We start from the raw sequence: 27813 nt of genomic DNA, 5'->3' as shown, positions 1-27813 counted from the left end.
GTCAGTGCTGCCTGCAGTTCCACTGGGAGACTACGGGAAGCTCCATGGATGAAAATTGCCTAGATCTGCTCCATGAATCTCTATCCCTGGCTGACTATAATCTGTAATTTCCCGGTAATGAACCATAACACAGTACAACAGCTTTCTCTGAGTTCTGTGAGTTCATCTAGCAAAACACCAAACCAAGGGTAATCCTGGGGACTGCTTATAAATACATTCTCATCAAGAGAATCTAAGAACCAGAAGCTACGAAGCAAATACATGCTTTACACACAAAGAAAAGCTGACAGAATCAAAATTAAAGATGGAGATTTGTCTGTCATGTTTAACATAAAGAAGCTAGATTTAAATAATATAATTAATCAGGCATTGATATTATATCAGATAGTGGACCCTGAAGAAAACATGTCCGTCCATCCTTTTTAATTCTTGGTATACTTACAAAAACTTAATATATATTAAGAAACATTTTCTCTGTTCACAGTACTATAAGAACAGAGACTATGAAAACAAAAATTTACTAAAAACTACTAAGTCAAGGAGGAAAATTAAAATTATACATTTTAAAAACACAAAAAAGATATCCCTAAGAAATCAATGTTAAAAAAAATCACATAGAACATACAAATAAAACAGATAATGAAAGGGCCTATAACATGAATTTTAAATAATTTAAAAATTAGAATGCAATGCTAATAAAACATGAAAATCTTGATAAAATAAGAGGATTTCAGGGAAAACAAAATCAAAATAAAGCAGAGACAGTAGAGGGCTGAAAAGCATACGTGTGTGTGCGTGTGTGTGTGTGTATACACACACTTATCTGTCTCACCTGCTGGCTCCCAATCCCCCCTTGAAGCTACTGATTCAGTCTTCAGGAGAGGCCCCAGACACCAACGCACTCCTGCCTGGTGTGATAAACCAGGAAGCACAGCACTATCCGTGCCTGAAAATGCTGAAAGTGAATCTATCTAACATCCAATTAGATAAGTCCAAGCAATTTAATGGCGAGAAAAATAAGTTAAATGATACCATGAGGAAGTCATCAGTCAAATTCAGAGTGGGGGATACCTTCCAGGACAAATGACCTTGTTTCTTCAACAAATCAATGGCATGAAAAACCAGAAACAGGCTGGGCGTGGAAATTAGCCGGGTGTGGTGGTGGCACCTGTAATCCCAGCTACTCGGGAGGCTGAGGCAGGAGAATTGCTTAAACCCAGGAGGCAGAGGTTGCAGTGAGCCGAGATTGCACCACTGCACTCCAGCCTGGGCAATAGAGTGAGACTCCATTTAAAAAACAAACAAACAAAAAAAGAAAAACCAGAAACAGGGTAAGAAAGGTGAGGGGATGGTTTTAGTTTAAAAGAGGATTAAGAGATTTAAAAATTAAGTGAAATGCCTGAATTTTATTTGAATCTTGATTTGGATATATCAACTATAAAAAAACAAGTTTGGGGATAATTTGAGAAATCTGAACTGGGAATGAGATGATATTTAAAAATTATTGCTAATTTGGTTAACTATGATAATATCATTGTGATTATGCACATAAATGTCCTTACCCTCACTTGGGAGACTGACACTCAGGTATTTAGGAGGAAATCATGCTGCTTGAGGTTTGCTTTAAAATACATCCGCAAAATGCAAACAAACCAACCTCAAAAGTAAGTATAAAAAAGGAGCAATAATTGTTAAATCGAGGTGACAGGTACACAGAAATTGATTATACTTTCATCTCTGCTTTTCACATGTTCGAAAATATTCATAATAGAAAAGTAAAACCAAATTACCTGAGCAACTTTACATATCAGCTCTGTCAAATTTGAACCACGTAACTCCTAGTCTACATGGCCCACTGACAGCACGCAGAGCAACACACAGAGATCCGCACGTTACCATGTAACAGCAACAGGTACAGCAACACTCAAACCCGACCAAAAAGCCTTTTACAAAACTACAGATCAATTTCATTTAAGACTACAGTTAGAACAAGTTATAAAAAGCTAATAGGCCGGGTGCAGTGGCTGTCGCCTGTAATCCCAGCACTTTGGGAGGCCGAGGCGGGCAGATCACGAAGTCAGGAGATCAAAACCATCCTGTCCAACATGGTGAAACTTTGTCTCTACTAAAATACAAAAAAACAGCCGGGTGTGGTGGTGCGCACCTGTAGTCCCAGCTACTCCAGAGGTTGAGGCAGGGGAATCGCTTGAACCTCGGAGGCAGAGGTTGCAGTGAGCCGAGGTAGCGCCACTGCACTCAAGCCTGGCGACAGAGCAAGACTCCTTCTCAAAAAAAAAAAAGGTATGAATCCTGTAGTAAATTAACATAATCACTTAGAGGCATGCAACAGGTTTTACCTAAAGAATAAAAGGTTTCTAGCACACACAATTCTACATACAATATAAACCCAACTTTGTAATAGATACTCATATAGGTTAAGAAAAGAAGATAAAAGGAAATACATTAAAATGTTAATGTGATTATATCTACAATAGACACTCTTGCTAATTATCTATTTAGTATTTTCTGTAATATGCATTTCCTTTATTTCAAAAAACATAAAAGCTAAATACATGTGTCTAAAGTTTTCAAATGTACTATTATAATCACTTCCTATATGCTATAAGTTCATTTGTTCATTAGTAGCTGGTCAGCATTATCTTTATTAAACTTAAAGTTGTAACATACTTCTAGGGTGAATGACTAATAAATGTGACTACATAAATCTAGTGTACCAAATAAAACTTCTTTTTTTTTTTTTTTTTTTTTGAGACGGAGTCTCGCTCTGTTGTCCAGGCTGGAGTACAGTGGCCCGATCTCAGCTCACTGCAAGCTCCGCCTCCCAGGTTCACACCATTCTCCTGCCTCAGCCTCCTGAGTAGCTGGGACTACAGGCGCCCGCCACCTCGCCCGGCTAGTTTTTTGTATTTTTTAGTAGAGACGGGGTTTCACCAGGTTAGCCAGGATGGTCTCGATCTCCTGACCTTGTGATCCGCCCGTCTCGGCCTCCCAAAGTGCTGGGATTACAGGCTTGAGCCACCGCACCCGGCCGATAAATCATTTTAATTACAGTAGTTTGTGGGAAACATTTGTGCAGCTACTGGGCATATGAATAACCACTTTATCTGATTAATACCAAACTCTGTTCATACATGCTCAGGTTTTCTTCCTGACATGCTAAGATTCAATATTGGTGACTTAGAGAGAACAGCAATAAGCACAAATAAAGACTGGCACACCATCAAGAAACATAAGGCACAAGTATTTATCAAGGAAGAGCACCAACCTTCTTTGTTCCCCTCTAGACATTCACGTTACCCCTTCCTGCAAGGAAGAAGCTGCATCACATACACATTTAATGTGTTGGAGATCAATTAAGCACATATGGCACAGGAAGGGGGGGCTTATTTATTTATTTATTTAGAGACGGAGTCTCGCTCTGTCACCCAGGCTGGAGTGCAGTGGTGCGATCTTGGCTCACTGCAACCTCCGCCTCCCACGTGCAAGCGATTCTCTGGGCCTCAACCTCCCGAGGAGCTGGGACTACAGGCACCCACTATGCCCGGCTAATTTTTTGTATTTTTAGTAGAGATGGGGGGGGGGGCTTTTTAAAACAATAAAAGAATGTCTATACTTTAGGAATACAAAATAATTTTTTAAAATTTACCTTCCCGAATTGAAGAAGATATGGCCTCAATGTACGGTTAGAGTGATGGATGCTTAAGCTATACGGGTACTTAGTTTTAAGTATCTTAGCTATTAAAAAGAACTGAGTTAACGTTTATTAATATAGATTGCTTTTTACTAAATAGCAATAATTAAACTTTTATTAATTAAAGGCAATTTTATTTAGAAAAAAAAAACCCCTACCAACATCTTGCATTAATATGTCTAAAGCTATGACATCTGTACTCCACACAATGTCCCTCTCATATACAGATGATGGCACAGTGAGAGCTACCTGCGTGCATGTGTGGGGGCCTGGGCGAGAAGGGCTGAAGAGACTGGTATCCTGTCATCAGCCTTTCCAAAGGGAACACACAGTGGCTGGCATTTATAGAATCAGTCACATCTGTAAGATATTGACAGTTGTGAGAGGATTTTTTAAATCCTCAAATTTTATGCATTGGGATTTAATTTCTTATCAGCCCTGGAGTGTGGGCATCACAGAGAGTTAAAGCAGTCTCCCATTTCACACATGTAAGATGGGTTAACAAAAGCCTCAGAGATAAATTTTTAAAGTACCAAGTCTTCAAAGAGATGCCAGCCTACTCTGCAACAAGTATTGATAGCACATTTTAGATCTCTACTTTGATGAAACCAGACCGCATGTGACACCCTGTAAACACCCTGCAGGCGGTGTCAGGTTTCCATGGCGGAAGCTGCCGGCAGATGGCTCTGAGGATCGGATCGCCTTACCTGAGAGGGCATCCTGTGCCTCGAAGAATGTACTGAGACCGCCTTTCACACAGGCCAGGCTGCCCTCGCTCTTCTTGTTAGCCTGTCTCTTGAGGTTGGTGACTGCCATTTTCAGCTGCTCAAAACTGAAAGGAAATAAAGGAACCAAACGTTTGACACTCCTAACATGCAAAAAAGAAACAGGAATTCCTTCAGTGGAAAACACTTCATATGCTAAAACCGATGCTAAGTAGCATACAGATGAATATCACATGAAGCCAGATGAAAACAAAAAGCTTTCAAATTGTTACGCAGACCTAAACCTTTTATTACGAATGCCTAAATTACAACAGCTATACGAGTGTTGCGGCCCTCAACGGTAATTCCAAATACATTAGAGCCCTAAGAAGTAAAAGTGTAATGTTTTCATAACCTCTATAGAATATATACAACTTACCAGATAAAGAGTTTTGAACATCCTGTACCAGATAAGAAGACACAGATCATCCAGTGATAGACAATATTTCAAAAGTGTAACTGCTTTGTACATTCATTGAAGCACTGTGGAACACTGAGCATAATAATGTTCTACTCATCAATACCCAGTCCTCTGTCCTTAATAATAAAATTATGTAAATCCTGTGGGTCAATTCACAACTTGAAGACAACAGTATCTTATCTCAGTATCTAAAGCAGAGAAAAGTGAAGGCAGGCCTCTGCATTTCTGAAGTTGTATGTCCATTTGAGCTAAGAAAATCTGGCTATAAAACTTTAAACGTATTCTTGATAGACCTACACAAGAAACGGAGCTCAATTCTGACTTATAATAATAGAAATTTTACATCTGTAATATAAAATTAGAATCATCTTCTACAATGAAAAAATTCACCTTGGACATTTGCTTTAAAAAGCAATCAGGTTAAATTTACCCTACGTATTAAAACGCCAACTTTTCTTCATGTTTTCTAGTAATGCTTTTCATCCTAATAAGTGAATGAAACATTGATACTAAGGTATATTTTAGCACACTGATTTATCAATAATTTAAGTTTTAAGCAATAAACCATTGATTTATCCAAACGTTTTTGTGGAATATAATTATTTTAAATCAATCTTGCAAATAAGCTACAAACCTGCTCTTGTAGAGAGTAAAATGTAACTAGAAGACAAAAGGGAATCTTCAAATTTGATATATGACTTTGTCTACTTTTTTGCTAATTTTAAGGCAGGCCCTTACATGATGATAAACCAACTCATCTTCCTTTGCACTGTGGTCAGAAAAGGCAGCGCGTTCCACGTTCTACACCAGAACTTAAAATCTGTATGTTATTGAGTAGGGAGAGATCACACTCACACGTGTCAGTTTAAGTCCCCAGCTAAGGCTCCATAAATTTTTAATAACCTGCACCAATAATGAAACATATTGAACATAAAATGACAGTGGGAAATGAGAGGCCTCTAAAGAATCATCTCATTGTACAAATAAGGAAACAGACACGCTGAGATGTTCACGGGCAAACCCGAAATCAAAGAGCTCATAGCTCTTTTTTACATAGCTAAAACTATGTAACTGTAGGCAGAGCCAGACCTAAAACTCAAGTTACCGTGTAATTCCATTTTTAGCACCTGAGTGAAACCCTTTACAGCTGACAGTCCCATATCCACTAACCTGGTGTTTGAGTGATTCTCTATAAGATACCAGGCAGCTGAAAAATTCTCACTTGTAAAATCGGCACTCATTCCATGGAACAGCATTTCTAAGTCCTTCTGGGAAAATTTACTTCTGAGGGGAAAAAAGGTTTAAAATATATTTCAGTGGTTATTATGACAAAAAAGGAACAGGTATCACTGAGTATCCAGTGTAACACATATGAATACAAACCATTACAACAATACATATTAATCATACATTACCCAGAAGATGTTTGTATATATGTACAAACTACATTTCCCACATCATGGCTGATTTTTCTAACACGTAAACTTTGATTATATATAGGAAAGATAGGAAACTAGTTGAAATACAGAAATCACATCAATAAAAGAACATAAGGTTTAAAGAGGATTAAGACGTCAGGCTGAGCTGATGGTTTTATTAAACCTATCGAAATACGACATCAATCCCCACTCAATGGATAAAAATCAAAATTTGAATACAGTGAAATTTTAAAATATTAAATCACTTTGTTAAAATGATTTTTGTTAAAACCTATATGAAAGTTGTTTTAAGACGTACTGCCTAAGAAACCATCAAAGCACTAATAAAACCACATCTAATCACAAAGCAGCCACATTTGCATCCATGTCTAGCATGACTTGAAGAAAAGCTTGTGGTAACAACAGGGCATCTACATAACCCATAACCTGCTGCTCCCTCATCTTGCCTACATGCTTAAGACTGACTTCTGGATCAAATCATTTATATATTCATTCGAACACTCATCAAGTATCTGCTACAGGTCAGGTTCCAAGCTGGGATGCCACATGTGCCCACCGAGGCCCACAAGCTGGCAGCCTTTGCTGCCCCCACCGCCCATTTGCAGGATGAAATCCAAGCATGTCCAGGAACCGAACCTGCTTGTCTCTCAGGGCTCATTTCTGCCACTCGAGGCCTGAAACCTGACGCTTCCGCAGCCTCAAAGGGACTACACGGCCCCGCACGCTGGTTTCCACCACGTGGGTATTTACTTTGCTCATCTGACTCGCCGTCCCCTACCCCGAAACACTGGACAGGCCCAACTCATAAGGTATAAACCAGACACACATTATTTGATAGGGCAGTATCTCTTTAACACTTATGCAGTGGGGAGATGACTCTGGCCCCAAAAGAATTTTTAATGTGGGTAGGTCCGGTCACAGCCTCAATTCAGAAATTAGTCCGGTGACTGTGGTACTTCCTCTTCTCTGGGAGAGTCCTGCTGTCTCATCATCACAAACACAGCCTCAATGCAGAAATGAGGCAGCTTAGCCCGTGGTCAACACTCCAACTTCACCCAAAGGTAACATGTTTTTCTTCCCTCTTCCTGGCCAAGGTCAATAGTTAACAGGCTGCTTGCTGGTTTGGGGGAAACACGGCAGCTCTGTCGTACAGGTTAAGGGTGGGATGGATAAAGAAGTAAGAATGGAATGTCCTTTGGGGCCTGTGCCTGGTACTGCCATAGGTGGCCTGTGCTCTCTGCCTGCCAGGTATTCAAACCCACTTGAGTCTTGTGGGCATTTTCACAGGTTCCCTAAAGGGCTCTGGAGGACCCCTCCAGCCATGACTCATGGATGCATCTGCTTCCTCCTGCCACTCCGCAGCCTCCCGTGGTCTCTCAGTCTTACCACAGACACTCCTTGCTGGAGCCTCTCCATGCTCAGGTGACCAGTGCCCACAGGCACAACTTCCAATGGCCTGGAGCCCACTCTCTCTAGCAACTGGCTTGCTCACCTGGGCATGGAGAACACCCCTAAAATGCAGCCACCTCCACTGTCCATGCAGGCTCTGTGTCTCACAGCTGCAGGGAACACTGTCGCCTGGAGGTCCCACTCACCGGGCCTAAGTGAAGACGGTCACACACGCTGCATCCTCCCACTTCACGGCCTAGCCCGGCGCTCCCCATAGATACCTCTGCACACATCCTCCTTGCCTCTCTACACATCCTCTCCCTCTGTGGTCCCTAGAAGAACAGGGGATGTGAGCTGCAAAACCAGATCTCAAGGAGTTCCTCTATCAACCCCGCACCGCGAGACGCCCCTCACTCTAAAGTCAAACGCCTACTGCGCGAGCATCTCAGCCAGGACAGGACAGCCCATTCACGTTCTGGAACACTGCCCTGCTTCACTATGTTCCTTTTTTGATTGGGTGGGGGATGGCTTGCTTAGAATTATGATAACAGAAAAGAAGACAGAGATTTTAGGAGGTGGCACCACTTCCACTTAGACTGAGTGGACCTTGCATCTTTTCTCACCAGCTTCACAAGTTAAAAGATTTACAGCCTGAATCCTCCTGATACATGCGTGTGGCATTCATTAGCTTGCTGGTCGTTTTCACCAGTCAGCAGTCTCTGGGAGGGAGGTGGAGAACTCTGAGTTTTTAGAAGTTTATTTTGGTTTGGATTCTTCATGCTGGTTCTCATACTTTACTTAGTAAGAAAATCCTTTCACCTTTGGAAGTTTTTCTCACTTTATTTATTTGTGCCCCATGCCTCCAAGTTAGAGCTTTGGGGGAATATAGCGACTGAGTGGAGGCTTAGGCTAAGCTGTGACATGCTGAACCCCGCCCGGCTAAGTGACCCAGAAGTGCCTCCTTCTGCAGTCCTGCTCTAACTGGCAAGCAGCATCTGCCTGGAACACTGCGTGAGGGATCACAGGCTTTGTCTCGGCTCGGCTAGAAAGAATGACATGACCAATCAGTAGGGCGTGTCATCGTGGGCAGGAGAAGTCATGGTGGCTGCAGATCATGTTTTTGTCAACCTTCCTTCTAGACATGGCCATTCAATGTGGTGTCTCATGCTTCACTTGGTCAGAGAGTTAAATGGTCTGAACAGAATCAAAATGCACTACTGATATCAACTAAATTCCTACTAACAACAGTCTTCACACATAATTTAAGTACAAGAAATCCTCATCTAGCAGGAATCAATTCCAAGTAACATAAGGACACAGCTGAGAAGAAAGAAACGGAAGAAGGCTGAGACGTCAGACAGCTTCTGTGCCCCTCTCCCACGCCTGTGGCACTTCACCCTGCCTTGGTGTTTCTCTGCCCAAAAGCAAACAGGGAATGAACGGAGGTTGCTAGTGTTAAGAGCTGACGATGTGAAGAAAGGATCTGTGACACAATGGTAGCAAGTAGGGCAGGAAAGTATAAAATGCAGACACAAAACTCAAAAATACAGCAGCTGCATGCCCTGGAGAAACAGTTAAGAACACAGAGTCCCCGTGGGTCTGGCAGCTAAATCATACTCCACGTGTTTAGCCAAAATAAAATTTTTTAAAAAAAACAGAATGCACACAGCACACATAGAAAAGGGCTCTGTCCTCAACAGTTACAACGCTCACACTGGTGGTACTGATGGTGCTGCACAACGTGAACCAGCAGCTCAGAGCTTTCCATTCAGTACTCTGTCTTTAAAATTCCCCTGATACTTAAACTCTGGTAACATCTCACTTACAATGCATTACTCAATTGTTATTTTTACAAATCTAAACTGCTCTCAGCTATATCATAATATAAAGGCCTGATGTCTAGCGGAGGGCTCCGGGAGAGGGTTAAGATTTTAAGAAACTCTCCCACCCCCAGGAGTCCCTACCTCCCTCATCCTCAGAAGGAGCAGGGATGGGTCTAGTCAGTCCCTAGCAGTGGGGCCCCTGGCGAGAAAGCAGTGGGTCTGGCGAGGTCCCCACTGGCCCTGCGCTCCCAGCTCTTCAGCCATGAACATCCCGTGCACCACAGGCTGCTGGGAGGACACGGGAGGCAGAGCCTGAGACTCGGCTTCCGCACTGGAGTGAGCAGGGAGGCCCAAGATCCCGGAGCCGGACGCTGAGCCTCGAGCCTGAGACTCGGCTTCCGCACTGGAGCGAGCAGGGAGGCCCAAGATCCCGGAGCTAGACGCTGAGCCTCGAGCCCTGTCCACCCGCCAGCCACTCCCCGCACGCGTCGGTCCTTAAGGCCCCTAAAGTGGGCCAGGTAGAATTTGAAAAGCACCACGTCTCTTGGTCACAATACCACTTCCCCTAAGACGAAGCTGATGGTTCTGAGTTCTCACTGAAGACATTAAAACTCTTTCCTGATCTTAATTGGAAGACAGGTATTGAGACTTACAGCAGAAATCAGACTTACAAGAACAAGGCAGACATGATTTTCAAGATGGTGAAATTCTAACACAGAGATGTCAAATCATCTTCCCCGAATCACACAATTAAGGCCAGGATGAACCTCGCCCGGACACACAGAGCCCGTTTACAGTGGACACCGTTGGCGATGACCCACCAATCACCCTGGACCCTCTCTGCTGGAACACAGCCCCCCACCTGCCCCTTAACTTGGGGGAGATGAACCACCATAAGCTAGCCACACTTGTCATATTTCCCCTGCTCCTGACTGGGTAACCCTGTTTTTGAACAGTGATGCCTGAGGAACAGTCTGTTGGAGCACATCTGGGAAAGGTCTCCATACTTTCAAGAAGGGAAACCAAGAAGAAATAGCATCTTTCTGCCTGAGAACATCATTATGTCCAGCTTCAACCACAGGAATTGCTAAGGAAATGTGTTTTATGCTAAGGGCAACAGAACAGCCAGCAAACTCAGGCTCCTCACATCTTCGTGACATGACTGAGTTACTGACTCAACCAACCTTTGGAGTCTACCATCAGTGAATATTGTATATTATGAAAAGGTAGATTGCATTTTTGTTTAAATCATACGTTTTCATTTTCTCTTACTTGCAGGTGAAGGCATTCTAATTCAATATTCTATTGCAAAATACATGCCTAAATATACTGATCTTTTATGCAAACACCTCAAAAATGTGAAATAGATGACTTGGAAAAACAAAAAATGAATACCAACGCCAGAGTCCACGAAGCTCCATGGGTAACACAGCTGCAGAAGTACAGGCAGCTCATCTCAGTATTCCCAACGGGAGGCAGCAGTTATAAGCAGTGGCTGAGGGCACAGGCTCTGGGTTCAATCTCAATGTTTGCTCAATCCGCCGGAATAATCTCGAGAAGTTATTTCATTATTAATGGATCACAATACATTCCTCTCAGGAACGTTTTGAAGATCAGAGTAGATAATGCTTGTGGAAGCCGTAGCAGTTTCTGATACACGATAAATGCTCAACAATGTTACGTGCTATTATTTTTGTTATTTATATTTATTTATATCTTACAGACTAATTTCCTAAGTATTATTTGATTCTCATGACAATGACTGAGTTAAATATTTCCACATTCCAGATGAGGAAATGGCCTCTGAGAGGTTACATGTACACAGTCGAGATTTGAACCGGGTACTGCTATTGTCAAACAGAGAACCAGAGGGTCTCAGACAGGAAATAAATCATAACTACAAATCCGTAACGACGACAATGCAGGAGACTGTGAAAGGGGAGCTGCTTTCAAATGGAGAGAACTGCTAATGCCCTTAATAACAGCAATAGGAAAGGAAGAAGTAGATGTCAACACAGCTAATGAAGCACGGAGTAAAAACTCGTATGTTTGTTCAGAATAACTGGATTTTGGACTCTCAATTTCCAAGTGAAGTGCTGGCTCAAACACATCAGAAAAAGCAAAATATGCTCTGAGTAATTCAAACCAAGCCTGCATTTTAAATCCACTAGCACAGAGTTAGAGACTCAAAGTGACACAGACCCTACGTGTAAACTCACAAAATGTTTTCACCAAGGAATCAAAACACACAGCTTCAGTCACTGACAATTCCTGCCACCCTGAACAGATACGGTTTCCATTAGATGGCAGTGTAAGGTCAGATTTAAACCTTCTAAAAAACAGCTAGCCCCAAGCCAGGGGAAGACCCAGGCCTGTGGACTGAGCGAAGAGACACAAACAGCCACGTTCTTCACGCCTCAGCACTCGCTTTCCAGTATGAGGACTGTCTGCAGCAATGGCCCATGCAGCATGCAAGTCAATGGGGCTCCTTCTGAGGCCGCCCTAGCCGCCCCCACAGTGAGGCCTGGCTGCAGTTGTCTTATTCTGTGTTTGCATCAAAGAGAACACACTTTCTTGATTTGGTGGATGGAAGATGGAGGGGGGAGGCCAACAATGAAAGTGGGCATTGCTAGTTCTCTGTGTGCATGCTACACATATTTTTTGTAGCTTTAAATGTTTAGCAATCTAGTTTACACTCTGTTGTATTAAGTAATATGTTTGTTTCCATTCTTTTTTTTTTTTGTCTGACCCAGGTTCTGGACTTGCAGGCACTCTCACTGCCCACCTATTTTTACACAAGTTCTAAAGGTAAAGTCACCTAAGGTTCTTTTCTTCTGCACTCATATTAAGAATTAATTTGCTGTCAGTTTTCCTGTTTTAAAATGTAGTCTTCTAAATTTGGTGGGAAAATTGAAATTGGTCTTTTCTGTTTGAAAGCCAAGCCGATCAGAAGAAAATCAGGTTTGTATTGCCCATAAAACCCATGTAGAAATAAAACAGATACTAGTGGTGCAACAACTGACTATTCTAGACAGCCATTCCCAGGTAATAATTCACAAAAACAGTTGGAGATCATATAAAAACAGCACAAAGCTCCTGTTTTCTGTCCCCGCTCCCATATACAGACTGTCTCCTACACATTACCCATAAATAGCCTCATTAGGCAACTGAGTATTGATTTCAAGAAACAAAGCCTAGCAAAGGTTTTTACTTAACATGAACCTGTTTTTACCTTCCCTTTTGGTTTAAATAGTTTGTCATCATTACAACTGAAGTCATGCAAAGACCACATATATTTGTGACAACTGCCATTGTAAATCAGAAATACAGACCTTTTACAAGCAAATCCTAGTCTCAATTCAAAGTGGTTATTTTTTCTGAGCAATTAGTAGCATTTTTATAAGTATCATGACACCCCGTGTGCAAAAACATCAATTACAAATTTAGGAATATGAAGGGTCTTAACAGCCAAAGACAGCCAATAAATGCCAAGTTGTTAAACTTGTAGGCTGAAAGAAAAAAGTATGCATGCTGGGTCCACCGGTAAAATATTTATTAAACTCTGACTCACCCCAAAGAGCCACAAGGCAACTGTACTGTTACTCTCACTGGCTTTGCCACGTTCAGCTGAACTGGCCACCACACTGCAGGGCCCCTCAGGTTCCCAGTTTGCACACTAGACCGTCAGCTGTCGAGACTTTATCACCACAAATGGACTTATCTCCTGAAGGCCGCCTCCCCACTGCAATCTGGTAACTCACTGGAACCACAGGGGAGCATTTAATGGCCAGCACTCACAATTCTTCAAACCCTTTTTTTTTTTTTTTTTTGAGATAGAGTTTCACTCTGTCACCCACATTGGAGTGCAGTGACCCGATCTCGGCTCACTGCAACTTCCACCTCCTGAGTTCAAGCGATTCTCGTGCCTCAGCTTCCCAAGTAGCTGAGATTACAGGCGCCCGCCACCACGCTCAGCTGATTTTGTATTTTTAGTACAGACGGGGTTTCACCACGTTGGCCGGGCTGGTCTAGAACTCCTGACCTCAAGTGATGCACCCGCCTTGGCCTCCCAAAGTGCTGGGATTACAGGCGTGGGCCACCACGCCCACGCCCAGCCTCAAACCTTTTTAAATATGTTTCCACAAACAAATAATACTAAAACCCTATTATTCCTTCAACACTGACATTTTCAAAAAGTAGGTGCTCTCTAGGTTTTTAATTATTTTTTTAAAAACTGCAAATGACATTAATAAACAGAACTAAAAGACAGTATGGATCCTGACCTGAGTACAATCCCATCCTCTACAAAGACTAAAGCCTTCATCTGAAAAATAGTAAGGAAATCAGCAAAATAAAACCCACATTAATATTTTACAATCTGCCTTTCCTTCCTTTTATCTTTCTCTAAAATAAGATTTCTCTAACGGAAGTCAAAGAATTCAGTAAGATAAACACAACTGTCTTGACAGTATCTAAAAAGAAAAAAAGGAACCTGGAAAAGCATTTTTCTGGTCAAAAGCATTTTCTTCTCTTTGTTTCTACACCTATTCTTACTTTCATCTTTCATTTTCTTGCTTCCTGGACTCTCTATATCTAGCCTCTCTTTCTTTTGAAAGTCTTTTGCCAAACACTTTCAGATGGACAGAAGGATGACTGGATGTCTGTTCACGGCCCACAGGTCCCTCCCCATGTTCCCTGATGCTACAGGGTCTGTGCCTTTCTGTTCATTGGCTATTCTGAGTCTCTGTTAGAAAGACAGAGCTGGCTTGTGGAGGGCTGATGGCGATGCCAGGGATTCCTGTCCACAGAAATGCACGTCAGGTGAGGACACACCGGCCCTCCGAGACGGAGTGATGGTCTTGCATCTTTAGGCATTTCTCATTGGTATGTCTCCCCTGTGGACTTTCCTTTGGGCTGGATTTAACATTACATCTTATTGGTTCTTTCTTTAATTATGAGTTAAATAAAAGCTCTGACATCTATTCATTTTATATTTGTGTAAGAATCATGATTTTCCCTTTTTCAAAAATTATCCTTTAATACTTTACTTTATCCCACGGCTGAGCAAATATTTCTGAAACTTAAGTAACCATCTGTACAGTAGCAGACGAAATCTGTTAATTTTATTCCCACTGAAGTACTTATTGAATAAACGTACATGTTATTTTAAAATTTTAAAACACTTTAGTACCCTGGAATCCTAAATCATTAAAAAAACTTTTCCTCTGTGGCAGAACAATGAATCCAAGAAGAGCAAAGAATCCTGTAAGGATGGACACTTCTCAGGCACTTGCTATGCTCTTCAGAAGTTGTTTACCTCCTCACTCCCTGATTCCTCACATCGACCCTAAGGAACAGGTACTGCATTGTACACCTGAGGAAAGTGAGGCAAAAGGAAGCTAAGTAACTTACTCAATGTCATATTGCTAGTAACTGGCAGAGCCCAAGTTCAAATTGAGAGAGTTTTGCCCCACACAAAACCCAACGACCTCTCAGAGAAGAAAAGAAAATTGTAAGAAAGCTAAGTACTTTTAGTGTCATTATTCTTCACTGCCATTACCAATGTTATCAAATAATTAACCTGAAACTTATTAAGAACACTGCTGTTAGAGGCAGTTCAGGCCAAATTGCTTTGTGGGTAGCAGCAACAGGAATAACAAAGATAGTCAAAGGCTGAGAAGGTGTGAGGAGGCAGAGAGAAGAGGGGTGGGGGGCATACACCAAAACAAAAGTGGAAGAAATCATGTTTATGATAGTAAACATCCGAATGAATCCTAACTTTGATAATTCTGTCCAAGTCTCATACCAAATCTATTTTGTATATCTCCATATTTCTTTTGCCCATGTATAAAACTGGCGCTTGATTATGAAGAACAGCTCAGAGGGCCTCCTGCTCCACACTTCTGAGGCAGGTTGGAAAGAGACTGGCTTTCCAGAGCCCTGAAGCAGCCCATAAAGGGGCTTACTATCAACTGCAAGTCTATTCGTGCTTAAAACTACGCACACATAAACACCAAACTGTTACCATTCTTTTCTAAACCTTCTCAAACTTTAAACTCCTAATTTTGGAGGCATGGAATCCTTAACCAGCTCTAGAATGGCCCACACTGCCAAAATGTTTCAAAGATGTTACCTAGAACAGTCCAAGTTCACCCGAAGCTGCTAAGCCCCAGACTTTCTCAACTCTTTCAACTTTCCCAAAACAAGCACGCTGCCTCCCCTCGGCCAGGGACAAACCCCAGCCGGTGGAAATGAAGCGTGCTTTCTGAATTATTAATGATCTCCAACCATAGAGAGAGACGACTGGAGAACAGCAGGTGGAAATGAAGTGTGTATCTGAATTACTAATGATCTCCAACCACAGAGAGAGACGACTGGAGAACAGCAGGTGGAAATGAAGTGTGCTATCTGAATTACTAACGATCTCCAACCATAGAGAGAGATTGGAGAATTTTCCCCATTCCTAGAAAACCCTAAACTAAAACCATGGTTAAAGTATTAACAGTGCTAATCTGTCACTTTTGGTGAGAGTTTACAGAGCAATACTCAGTACACAATTCCATAAGCAGAATCACTAAGGCCAGAAGATAAATCAGCCATGATTAATATGTCAGGTGAATTGTTTAAGTACAAAGGCACTACTTAGAAAAGTTACTAAAACACTGTACTAGGAATTTGGAAAAAAAACTCTAGATTCAGTTATAAGGAATCTTGAAAGATATCATTTACCTGGCAGAATTCTGAAGATTAAAGTTAAATAAGTCTGGATTAAGCAAGAATGAGAGGTAGACATTATAGACAAAATTAAAGACCAGATTAGACCTGGCTATTCTAAAATACTTCTAGAAAAATCAAGAAAACAGTAGATTATGTATTCTATTTTGACTTCAGGTGCCATCTACCTATTTAAACTTAACTATCTCTAGATAACATACTAAAGACTTTTCTTTTTCACAAAATGCAAAATCAAAACACCAAAGACGTAAAAGTAGTTTCAGCCAGAAGTTTTAACTAATTGCAAAGTTTACTTGCAGCAAAGCTAAACAGACCTCATAAATAACACCCATCTCCAAACAACTGAGCTGTCTTCAGTTGTGCTTCCTGGGATGCTTCTGGAGTTTGAGTCCCTTTCCTGGAAGTATATAAAACTTTTCAGGAACTGAAAAATAAAGAAGACTGAAAGCAAGATGGTACTCACTTTTCAATCTCAATGCCAAGCGGGTTAGCAGGACGTAAGGACAAGGGCGGAATTCCTTTGTTCCTGTCAGTACGCATATCATAATAATTCATTTCATCAACCCACACAGCAGACTGATCCAAAATGCCTACAGAAATGAGGAGCATATGCTTAATAAAATGAAGGCTACCCCAGGCACCTTCTAAGCCTGGCCTATTGCCTTACTTCTTAAAGACCTAATACAAAATGCCTGTTGGATAATTTTTAAGAGATTTGAGGACATAACAGCTAAATTTTTAAAAAATGACTACTAGTTTAATTATAAGCACTAAAAAAACTATAAAAAGGCAAAAATAACACCTCTCGGCTTATAGTTTCATTGTACATTACTCAACAGAGAAGACAAATTAAGTTGCTTAGAAAAAGTTTTGCAATAACAAACGTATTTTACAAATAATAAACACTACAATTAAACATTGTTAAATGTAGCTAATTAAATCTGTACAAAAATTCAGAAAGTTAGTAAGATGAAATATGACCTATAATATCTGTTTATTCAAGAGAATATTCTGAAATCATGTAAACTCTTGGAAAACGTCTGGGAGACACCCAAGCACAAAACATTTGAGTTCAATGTTCGCTCAGTGGAAAGCTTCTGGTTCATGACAAATGCCAAAAAACCATTATGCATATATGATTTCATATTTAATACTGTGAGTTTCTGCTTCTGGGTTCCATAAGCTACCTAAGGACATTTCACTACAAATGAAAACCAAATGTTTTTTAAATGGTTCTTGAAAGCTCTCAAGAAACATCATTTATTTTCTTTTCCTCTACAAACACTGGCATGTTTTCAAGAATAGTTATGCAAAAATAATATGCTACTTGCTATTTCTCATTCTTTTTACTGTTACCAGTGCTGGAAATGTCCTAGATGGTAGAAACAGCAGGTCTTTTTTTTCCATTTAGGCTGAAATCAATTTGGCAAATTCAATAAAATACCAAACACCTTTCAAGGAACGCATGGCTTGTATAATGGAAATGACCAGGTTACTCAGGGAAAACTGACTGACTGGGTGTGGACCCTGTGAACAAGACAACATAAGCTCTAAAAACAGCATCTTCCTTTACAGGACTGAACTCCTTATCATTCAGCCTAGCACAGGTCTTACCCGCTAGGCCTCCAGGGCCCTGGGCTGCAAGAGAAAAAGACCCAAGTGCCAGGTAGCACAGACAAAGTGTGCCTGCCTCCCCAGGCGAGGGTCAGAAAGCTTCATGGGAGAAGGCTGTCTGAATACCAGGCAACCTGTAGCGGCAAGGCTATGAACCCACTCATTCTCTCAGCACTCGTGGTTCTGCCAGCATGCAACAGGGCCTTTGTCAGAGGTTGTGCTCGAGTCCAGGCACTCTTGAGTTCAGTTCAAGAAAGCTTTACTGGCCAGGCGCAGTGGCTCACACCTGTAATCCCAGCACTTTGGCAGGCCGAGGTGGGCAAATCACAAAGTCATGAATTCAAGACCAGCCTGACCAACACGGTGAAACTCTGTCTCTACTAAAAATACAAAAATTAGCTGGGCGTGGTGGCGCACACCTGTAATCCCAGCTACTACAGAGGCTGAGGCAGGAGAATCACTTGAACCTGGGAGGCGGAGGTTGCAGTGAGCCGAGATCAAGATCCTGTCAATGCACTCCAGCCTGGGCAACAGAGCAAGACTCTGTCACAAAACAAAAAGAAAAACAAAAAAAGAAACCTTTACTAAGCCTACTATGTGCCAGGTCCTGAGCTGAGTGTTCTAGAATAATAAAATTACCACTTTTACCTAAGTTTTCTTTATCTGCTATGTAGATTATAAGATACTAGATTTTTATAAAAATGTTTAAGTTCCTCTAGAAAACTGTATAACAAGTTCCTGCTTTAGTTTCACAGGTTAGTTTTTGAAGACACTAAAGAAAGTAAACAAAAATGGAAATGTTATATATGTAATAATATGTGTACGTGCATGTGTACATATATTATGTACATACATAAAGTCCACTCTGAATTTTCCCTGAAATTCCTTGAATTTTTATTTATAAAAATAATCTAGGAATTTGTGGAGAACAATGCTGCAGAAAGCCTCTATGCTCTAAGATTTAAAGAAAAAAAACAATTTGCAAAATTATTTATTTTCTTCATAAAGAGAAGTACTGGCTGGGTTTAATTATGCCTCAGATATTCCTACATTATACAAATATTTATCAAATGCTGACCATGTGCAAGACATTACAGGACCACAAAGATGAATCTGACATTACTCTTATTCTAAAAAGGGAAAGAGACATGCACAGAAATAGCTACAAGAAAGATGATTAGAAATTATTAATTTGTTGGGTAAGGGACTAGGCTAAGCACTTGACATTTGTGTTCTAACTCACCTAATCCTATGAGGCAGCCAGTATTATTCCACTTTCACTCATGGAGAAACAAGGCATTAAAGTTACAAACTTAGTCATGGTAAGACAGCCCAGGTTAGAATTCGAAGAGCATGACTTCTCAAACCAAGTTCCTCACACTGCTAACAGAAGGCAGCAAGTGGTCAGTGCATAAAGAAGGAAAACGTCAAGTGCTATGTGGTTCAAAGGGGTTAGAAGCAGCCAAGCCAGGAAATGTATCATCTGGGCCTTGAAGGATAGATAAAATGAAGGAAAAGGGAATGTTGTTTAGATATATTATTACTAATTTGGCCAAATCAGGATTTTCCACCTCAAACCTTGTTTAAGCGTTTTAAAGCAATGTCATTATATTCAAGATCAAGGAACCAAAACCAGTATATCGAATGAACGAACAGATTTGAAGAACTTAGAAAAGCAGTCCTCATACGATCGTCATCCTCAGGCTTCACTGACTGTTATTTCAGCACACTGCCTTCCCGAAAGTAATACAAATACTCACCAACATTCCACTCCTGTCAAAATAAACATAAACTAAATCTAAGTTGAGATATGCAAGTAGGTAAGTTTTACACAAATCCACCAGTTTTACATCTTAAAAGACAAACTCATGTTTACTTTCTTCTTTAGAATAAACCCATGAGAGACTTTACCTATTTTCTCAGGTTTCAGAAGCTTGAAAGAGACTGTTGAGGTTCCTCTGCCACCTGACTTAGTGGTGACAATAATGTCTCCTTTGTCATTTTTGGCTTGTCCCACTCGACATACTATTTTACTTGCAGACATCCATTCTGCCGTCAGGAGGCAATTATGTCCACAAATTGTCAAGCCTGAAAATAAACACATGTGCATTAAAAAATCCAAAGACAAGAGCAATAAGACCTTAATCATGCAGATTACATTTTTTAAATCTAGCAATGATTTTCTTATTCAATAATTACATTTATTATTGAATATACCCAATATTATTTGGGTATACTGTTATTTCTATTGATTTTTCCTCTTATCTGTTTTTTTTCTCTAATATTTAAGACTTACTTTAGGCTACATTTAAGTTTCTTCAAACATTAGTAGAATTAGAAAATGAACAATCACAGTAACTATGTTCTAGGCATTCCAGATTACTTAGATTACGAGAATCTTAAAATGCTTTCAGAAAAGGGAAACTATTGCTATTATTTGAAGTCTCAGTTACTAACGGAGAATTTTAAAGTATATTAATAAATTTATGTATCATTTTCTAAAAACATTCTATATTCACCCATCTTCCTGAAAAAACTTCACATACTTTTTCTAGTGTTCACTTACACACAGTATTACAGAAAGAACTCAAGTAGGTTTTTTATTTAAGCATAACCAAGAGTATGGTAATCTAGTGAAGTGTGCTCAGGCATTACTGGATTACTATCTCACTGTTACCTCGGTGTATCCGCTGCTGGCATGCTAGTTCCTCACGCCCTGGTGTTTTCCTAACGAAACTGTCGCTACACTACGTTCTGCTCTTACGGAGCCTCCACTCCCAAAAGGTCAACTCATGATGTCACCTCCCTCATACCACGTGAAATAAAATTTAGGTAATAACCAAACCGAGAGGCACCGAAAGACGGAGTGAATAAGGCACACACCCCGGGGCGGGTACCAGCATGGCACCACAGGGCCAGCCAGCCTTCCAACTTACACCCCGGGGCGGGTACCAGCACGGCACCACAGGGGTCAGCCAGCCTTCCAGCTTACACCCCGGGGCGGGTACCAGCACGGCACCACAGGGGCCAGCCAGCCTTCCAACTTACACCCCGGGGCGGGTAGCAGTACAGCACCACAGGGGTCAGCCAGCCTTCCAACTTACTTCCTTTAGATTTTCCGTTTCCACAAAGCAGAGACCAATGGAATTAATATTTATGGAGAGAAGAAACCAGAATGTATGTGGCACAGACACAGACACTTGACGTTTTCTCTTTTTTTTGAGACAGGGTCTTGCTCTGTTGCCCAGGCTGGAATGCAGTGGCGTGATCTTGGCTCAATGCAACCTCTACCTCCCACGCTCAAGCCATTGTCCAGCCTCAGCCTCCCAAGGAGCTGGGACTACAGGTAAGCGCCACCACCACGACTGGCTAGTTTTTTGTTTTGTTGTGTTTTTGTTTTTGTATTTTTTTTGAGGCACGGTTTCATCATGTTGGTCAGGCTGGTCTCGAACTCCTGTCCTCAAGTGATCCACCTGCCTTGACCTCCCAAAGTGCTGGGATGACAGGCGTGAGCCACCACGCCCCACAGACACTTCACACTTTCTTTTCTCATTATTTAATTTTCAATAACGCTCAGCAGTAAGGTTTAGCAATTGCAATGTTTCCTTTCGGCTTTTTTTCAGATACCAGAAATACCTCAAGTAATGCCAAATCTGACTTTTAAAATGGAGGGACAAAGTCAAACCATCTTTTGTTCTGACGTAAAGAACTATTTAGTAAAGGCTGTTAAACCACAAAGGGATAAAAGCAGCTATGCTTTAAAGATACATTGCTTGAAATAACGAATTTTAGGGGTTTCTCTAAAATACCTGTAATTCACTAATGTCTGCAACTTTGTTTTTCTAATAATGGCATTTAATGGTTTCTTTGGGACTATGGTTTCTATTGGTATATTTTAATTATAGTAACATTTTTAAATGTATTCAGTATTCAAAATTATTGTTTTCAAAATAATTGGATGGTATGTCTGTGATATTTTTTCTAATAATTTTTGTTATGAAAAACTTAAATAACTTAAGAGACTGAAAGCCTCTCCAAACTCCACCTTGCAAGAGAAATACTGCTAACGTGTCAACGTTCACTTGCTCAAGTGATTTTGTGCATATAAAAACCAGTTTATATGTTTTTTAAACAAATGTTTTAATTTGTAACCTGCTTAATTCTCGACAGTAGATATTTTGGTATCATTCCAGGTCAACAGACAACTTAATATTTTTAAGTATTTTAATATCAGACTTTTGTGATTTTTAAACATTAACTCACTTCAGAATGAAGAATAACCCAACAATTAATGTCAGGGAGCAATGTAAAAATACAAATAGTATCTTCATTAAAAGAAAAAAGTCATCCCTAATGAAATTTCCTTGCTAGAGAACTACCTTATGATTAAAACTGAGGAATAAGAGCAAACTTCAGATATAAAGTATTAAAAAATGTTCACATGAGCAAACCTGAATGATATGCATGAAGGTGCACGTGGGCACAGAAGTGCCCCTAGAACAACAGTTTTTTCATTGGGTCTCAGTTGCTTTCACGATTCCTCTGATTTAATATCTGTTATGCTTTTTTACTCCAAAAAAATGAATAATCAGTAAATAATTTAAACATAGACCCAAGTAGATCATTTTAAATGTTATGACAAAAGATTACAAGACCTATTTCTTGATTTATTAAGCACATTTTTCCTAAGTTATGCAAGAAATCTGCTTCATGAAATATAACAGCACCTTTTAGGAAAAAAAAGTAACTCATAGAATCCCAAGTAAAATACTTTTTATAGTGCTTTACCTGGCTAGTGCAGATATCATCTGAGCTAAAAACACTTAAATTATTTAGCAGGTTAAGTTTGCTTTTTTAAAAAATGGTTTCTTGGCAATATATAAGGCAGTTTCAAAGCTGAACCAGCATGGTTTAGAAAAGTAATACATGGGTCAGGCAAGGTGGTGCGTGCCTGTAATCCCAGCATTTGGGGAGGCCAAGGCAGGCAGCTCACTAGGTCAAGAGATTGCGACCATCCTGGTCAATATGGTAAAACCTCAACTCTACTAAAAATACAAAAATTAGCTGGGTGTGGTGGCGGTGCCTGTAGTCCCAGCTACTCAGGAGGCTGAGGCAGGAGAATAGCTTGAACCCAGGAGGCAGAGGTTGCGGTCAGCCAAGATCACACCACTGCACTCTAGCCTGGTGACAGAGCAAGACTCCATCTCAAAACGAAAAACAACAAAAAGAAAAGTAATACACGCTTAGTCAAATAAGAACAGCATTGCCTGAAGCTAAAACAAGATTAAAATTTACCTAGACCATTGTCATGTCTGGAGCTCACCATGACTGCCAGCAAAAATCCTGGACAGAACCCTCACCCGTGTGAGTAGATTTCCAAACATTCTGGGGATTTTTCCACTTAGGTAAAGAAACATCTGGAATGAGCTTTATCAAAAACCAAGGCATAGGATTAGACAAGACTACTTTTGCAGGAATAAATTGAAGTGATGTTTACTAAACAATCAAAAACTACCCAGGTTTTCTCCCCTGATTGTGACCTTTGTCCATGGTATCCCTTCATTTGGAGAGATGCCGGTCACAGTTAGAGAAAACAATATCAAATGAGATATAACATCAACAAAAAGAATTGGCTAGGCAATGCAAAACTCAGTCACTCCACACAGTGCTGAGCTCTCGTTCACTTTTTCTTTTTAAAGAGTTTTCTGGATGGCCAAAAACCAATGTATCAACCAGCAGTCATAATGCAGGAAAAGCAAGTTCCAACTCATGATTTCAGGACCTTACCACCAAGTCCGTCACCAGTGCAGAAAAGATTAGAGAGAATGTCTGAGTCTAGAAGAAATCTACACGGGAAGCCAGAAGATACATTCCGTAGCACATAGAGAGGTCTTTGCCTTCCTTGTTTGGAATGCATCTGTATACCCACCTGAGCAGTTCACAGGCAGGTAACCATAACTGGCCATAAAATTGTATTTAAAACTCTCTACCCTGGCTGTCCCTAATACCTATGTATATTTTTAAAAATAATGTTTAGGCTCCATCTTTAGAGACTGAAACTTAATAGGCCAAATAATTTACTTTCAAGGTTCTAGGGAGATTCAGAAAAGCCAGGGCTGAGAAGCACTGGCAGACCTGAGTGCTTCAAGAACAGGTCATCAGTAAAGGCCTCCACATCATGGAAGGGGGAAGGGTGCCATGCAAGCCAACATCCAAAAATATTTACACCACACCGACTGGCCGTGTGGTGTTCTAACCATTCATGACCTTGAGCTTCGACTCCGCTAGAAAAGATAAAAAACATAAACTGACCCTAAAAACTAAGCTTTGGCTTGCTCCGGATAGCATCCACAGATCACGACGAGGACACACGCCCACCAGGCGGAGTGGAGAGAGCCAACTGCTGCCCGTGTCACCGGGAGACGGGGCTGAGACTTGCTTTGAAGAGCAATAAGGAACAGAAAAGGTGTAATTCACAGAGCCCCTGAGAAGTAACAGACAAGTCAGACAAGGGAAGGAAAACTAATGAGAGCAAAAATGTAAAAGCAGCTCTTGTGGCCATCAAGGCATCAAAGCTGTGGAAAATTCGGAGGCAAATCTCAGCACTGGGAAACCTTCTGAAGGATGTGAAAGACAATATAAGGCAAGATTTGACAAAATAATGATTTTCACACAAAAATCAGAAAGCCAGGTAATTCTTTCATCTTTCTGGAGCATTCTGTGGAGATCACAAAGATGTCTGTCCTATCACCTTCACTACTGGAAAATCACGTATCTTGTCTCTGTCGTCCACATAAAAATCCGACTAGTAGGGAGCGTCGCAGGGCTGCTGCCCTTACCTATGAGGTCAGTGGGGCCAGTCCCCAGGTTTTCTCCCCTGATGGTGACCTTTGTCCACGGTATCCCTTCATTTGGAGAGATGCCGGTCACAAGCGGGGGTTGTCGTGATCGAGACATCGTGCCTTGCAGAGCAAACTGGTGATCCTGTTATAGAAGTAATCTGTTAAAAGAGAAAGAGAAAAGGATTAGAGCCAACTGAGATAAGCACTGACTAAAAATAGAAGAATGCTAGACAGTCAGTACCAAAATATAAAAAGTATTCTTAAACACAGAGTTTTGAAGTTTTTAGGGGTCCTTTAGCCAATCAGCCAACATCTACCGAACATTAAGTTCCTAAGGACACTCCGGTTAGTATTGCAAGAAAGACGTGAGAATAACAGAAAGCTAAGCCCTGGGTTCTAAAACCTTCCAGCACAGGGGCAGAGAGAAACTGATGTCACTATGTTGCTCCATGACTACCTCTGCTGAACCCTAAATTGATACTAAGAACTGTTCTCCTGTTCTATCCCCAGGGCTGTTTCAAGGAGAACTATACTCATAAAAAGAAAAACACATTTACATTCCCATAGGTGTATTGGATTTCACTTTACTTTTGTCTTTATATGGTGTGCAACTGTTTTTTAATATGCTCAAATCAATGCAATATACTGACATTTCTACAAAACCTAGAATGTAGATACAGGCAGAAGCATTAATTTGCTAACTGTTGTGAGTATAACAGAGGAGGGGAAAGTGTAGTTTCTGAGACCAGGTAGACTTGTGTTCAAGTACTGTTGTTCCCATTTACTAAATCTGTTCTAAATCTCCCTCCTCTTATATGCAAAATGGAGCTGGTAACAGAAAGCATTTCATAAGGTTATTGTAAAGAATGTGCAGGATAATCCTTGGAAAGCACAGTAGCTGGCATACAGGAGACAAGCAATAAATAGTGAAATTGTGCTGGGCGCGGTGGCTCACGCCTGGAATCCCAGCACGTCGGGAGGCCAAGGAGGGCGGATCACGAGGTCAGGAGTTTGAGACCAGCCTGACCAATGCGGTGAAACCCCGTCTTTACTAAAAACACAAAAATTAACCGGGCGTGGTGGTGCACGGCTGCAATCCCAGCTACTCAGGAGGCTGAGGCAGGAGAACTGCTTGAACCTGGGAGGTGGAGGTTGCAGTGAGCCGAGATTGCGCCACTGCACTCCAGCCTGGTGACAGAGTGAGACTCCGTCTCAAATAATAACAATAATAATAATAATAATATTTTACTAATAAACCCCTGAGAACTCAAGTGCTCAGGGCTTCAGATGCCCCAGAAGGTGGGGTGAGACTCAGAGCAAAACAGTGAGACTTGCTGGTGACCTGTATCTTTATGGACTAAAAAGTGAGACTCCCTGGCCCCTGCCTCCATCCTTCACAGTCAGGAGAACAGAAGTTTAGTCTTTTAAGAAACCAAGCAAGAGCACCAGGTCTTAGAGACCCCCAGCACAGCGGAGGTGTGGGAAATTGGGGGCAGGCTGAGCAGGGATTTGGGGTGAACCTGTGCAGCAAGCCGTGGGACTCCTCGGGCTGCCTTCCTTCTCCTGCCCTCGCCACTGTGAGGTGTGTAAGCCCCTCCTGCCCATCCCACCCTGTCCACACAACTGAAGCATTATTCTCTGCAGAAACTGAAGAGTCCTAGGAAAGTAACACCCAAAGATCCTGACACCTGAGTGTCTTCCCTGCAAAAAGGGAGGGGCCGCTTGTGCTCCTACCACCTGACGGAAAAGCCGCTCCCTGTAAACTGCCCCCACAAACTCAATCAAATCAGCTGTTAACAGCCTCACTCTAAATCATGGGAGCTATAGAGGCCGTGAGCAAAAGCTTCCCCTCTGCCCTCGAACGGGTTGCTGGAGATGAATGAGGCTGGTTACCAGGAGCAAAGGGCGGACACGTCTCTTTAATGTGTATAAGCACAGGGGACTCGCAGGAGCATGGTCACCTATCAAACCGGTGGGCCCCAGATGCTTACAGACCCTTCTTCAAAGGGAAAGGGAGGAGGGGCGAAATGTGGCCATTTGGAGGGGCAGTAAATAATTTTTAGGGGGAATAAATGGGTTCAATGCTCAGACGGTAGTTAATAAATAATTACGAGAATTAAATAGGACCTCAGAACAGACAAAGTCCATCTGGGCTCCAGGTGCAGTGTTTGATTTTCAGTCTCTTTTTCTATGATATGAGTTTTAATCTTCTCTGATTAATGAAATTTCAGGGAGGAAACTGAAGGCAAATGTGTTCTTCTTCAGTCCGTCTAGCTTCTCCGCAGGTAAGGGAACTTCAGATGCACAGCCTCATCCTGTGCTTTGGGAGAGACAGGAGGGCTGCGGGGAGGGCTTGAGGCTGCTTCCTTCGTGCAGAATGTCAAAGCAACGTATTTTAGGGTATCGTTTTCTGACCCCCAACACTGGACAGCCAAAGGCAATGAAGAAAGATATGTAAGACAAAGATGGAAGAAAGACAAACAAGAAAAAACACAGAACAAACATATTGCAGGTCTTGTATGGCCTGAATTATGCCCACCCACCTCACTCCGCCACAGCCAAATTTCATATTTTAAGCCTAGCCCCAGTACCCCAGAATGTGGCTGTATTTGAAAAGGTGGTCTCTAAAGAGGCAATCAAGGTGAAACAAGGCCCCATGGGTGGGTCCGAATCCAGTGTGACTGGTGTCCTTATTAGAAGTGTCCTTATTAGAAGAATTTGGACAGACACACACACAGAGGGAAGGACATATGAAGACTCGGGAGAAGACGCTGTCTACAAGCCAAGGAGAGAGGCCTAAAACAGATCACTCCCTCACGGCCCTCAAAAGAAAACAACCCCATTGACTCCCTCATCTCAGACTTCTAGCTTCCAAAAGGGTGAGAAAATAAATGTATGTTGTTTAAGCCACTTGGTCTAGCATACTTTGTTATAACAGCCCTAGCAAACTAACGATAGCAGGCACAGGGAAAAAACAAAAAACAAAAAACTTCAAAATCATTCTAAAGTTTGATCTTAAATTAATATCTAGAATTTTTTTTACCCCTAAAAGAACTAGATGCCATGAAAATACA

The 27813-nt window shown here is 41.4% G+C and overlaps 1 protein-coding gene across 1 annotated transcript in view; it reads right to left on the bottom strand.

Moving 5' to 3' along the window:
• EXOC2 (exocyst complex component 2) overlaps positions 1-27813 on the bottom strand; it is a 200465-nt gene that overhangs the window by 125080 nt on the left and 47572 nt on the right. Inside the window, exons 3-7 of the mRNA XM_011955129.1 lie at positions 24737-24897; positions 19809-19985; positions 16747-16873; positions 6068-6181; positions 4420-4544 (exon numbers count right to left, since the gene is read on the bottom strand). Coding sequence (XP_011810519.1) covers positions 4420-4544; positions 6068-6181; positions 16747-16873; positions 19809-19985; positions 24737-24854 — 661 coding nt within the window. The 5' untranslated portion in view covers positions 24855-24897. The remainder of the gene's footprint in view (positions 1-4419; positions 4545-6067; positions 6182-16746; positions 16874-19808; positions 19986-24736; positions 24898-27813) is intronic.

This window comes from Colobus angolensis, unplaced genomic scaffold, assembly GCF_000951035.1.
Source record: "Colobus angolensis palliatus isolate OR3802 unplaced genomic scaffold, Cang.pa_1.0 Scaffold396, whole genome shotgun sequence".
NCBI classification, from domain to species: domain Eukaryota; kingdom Metazoa; phylum Chordata; class Mammalia; order Primates; family Cercopithecidae; genus Colobus; species Colobus angolensis.
Note: the sequence above shows the minus strand (reverse complement) of the source record. Positions and strands in the feature narration are given on the sequence as shown.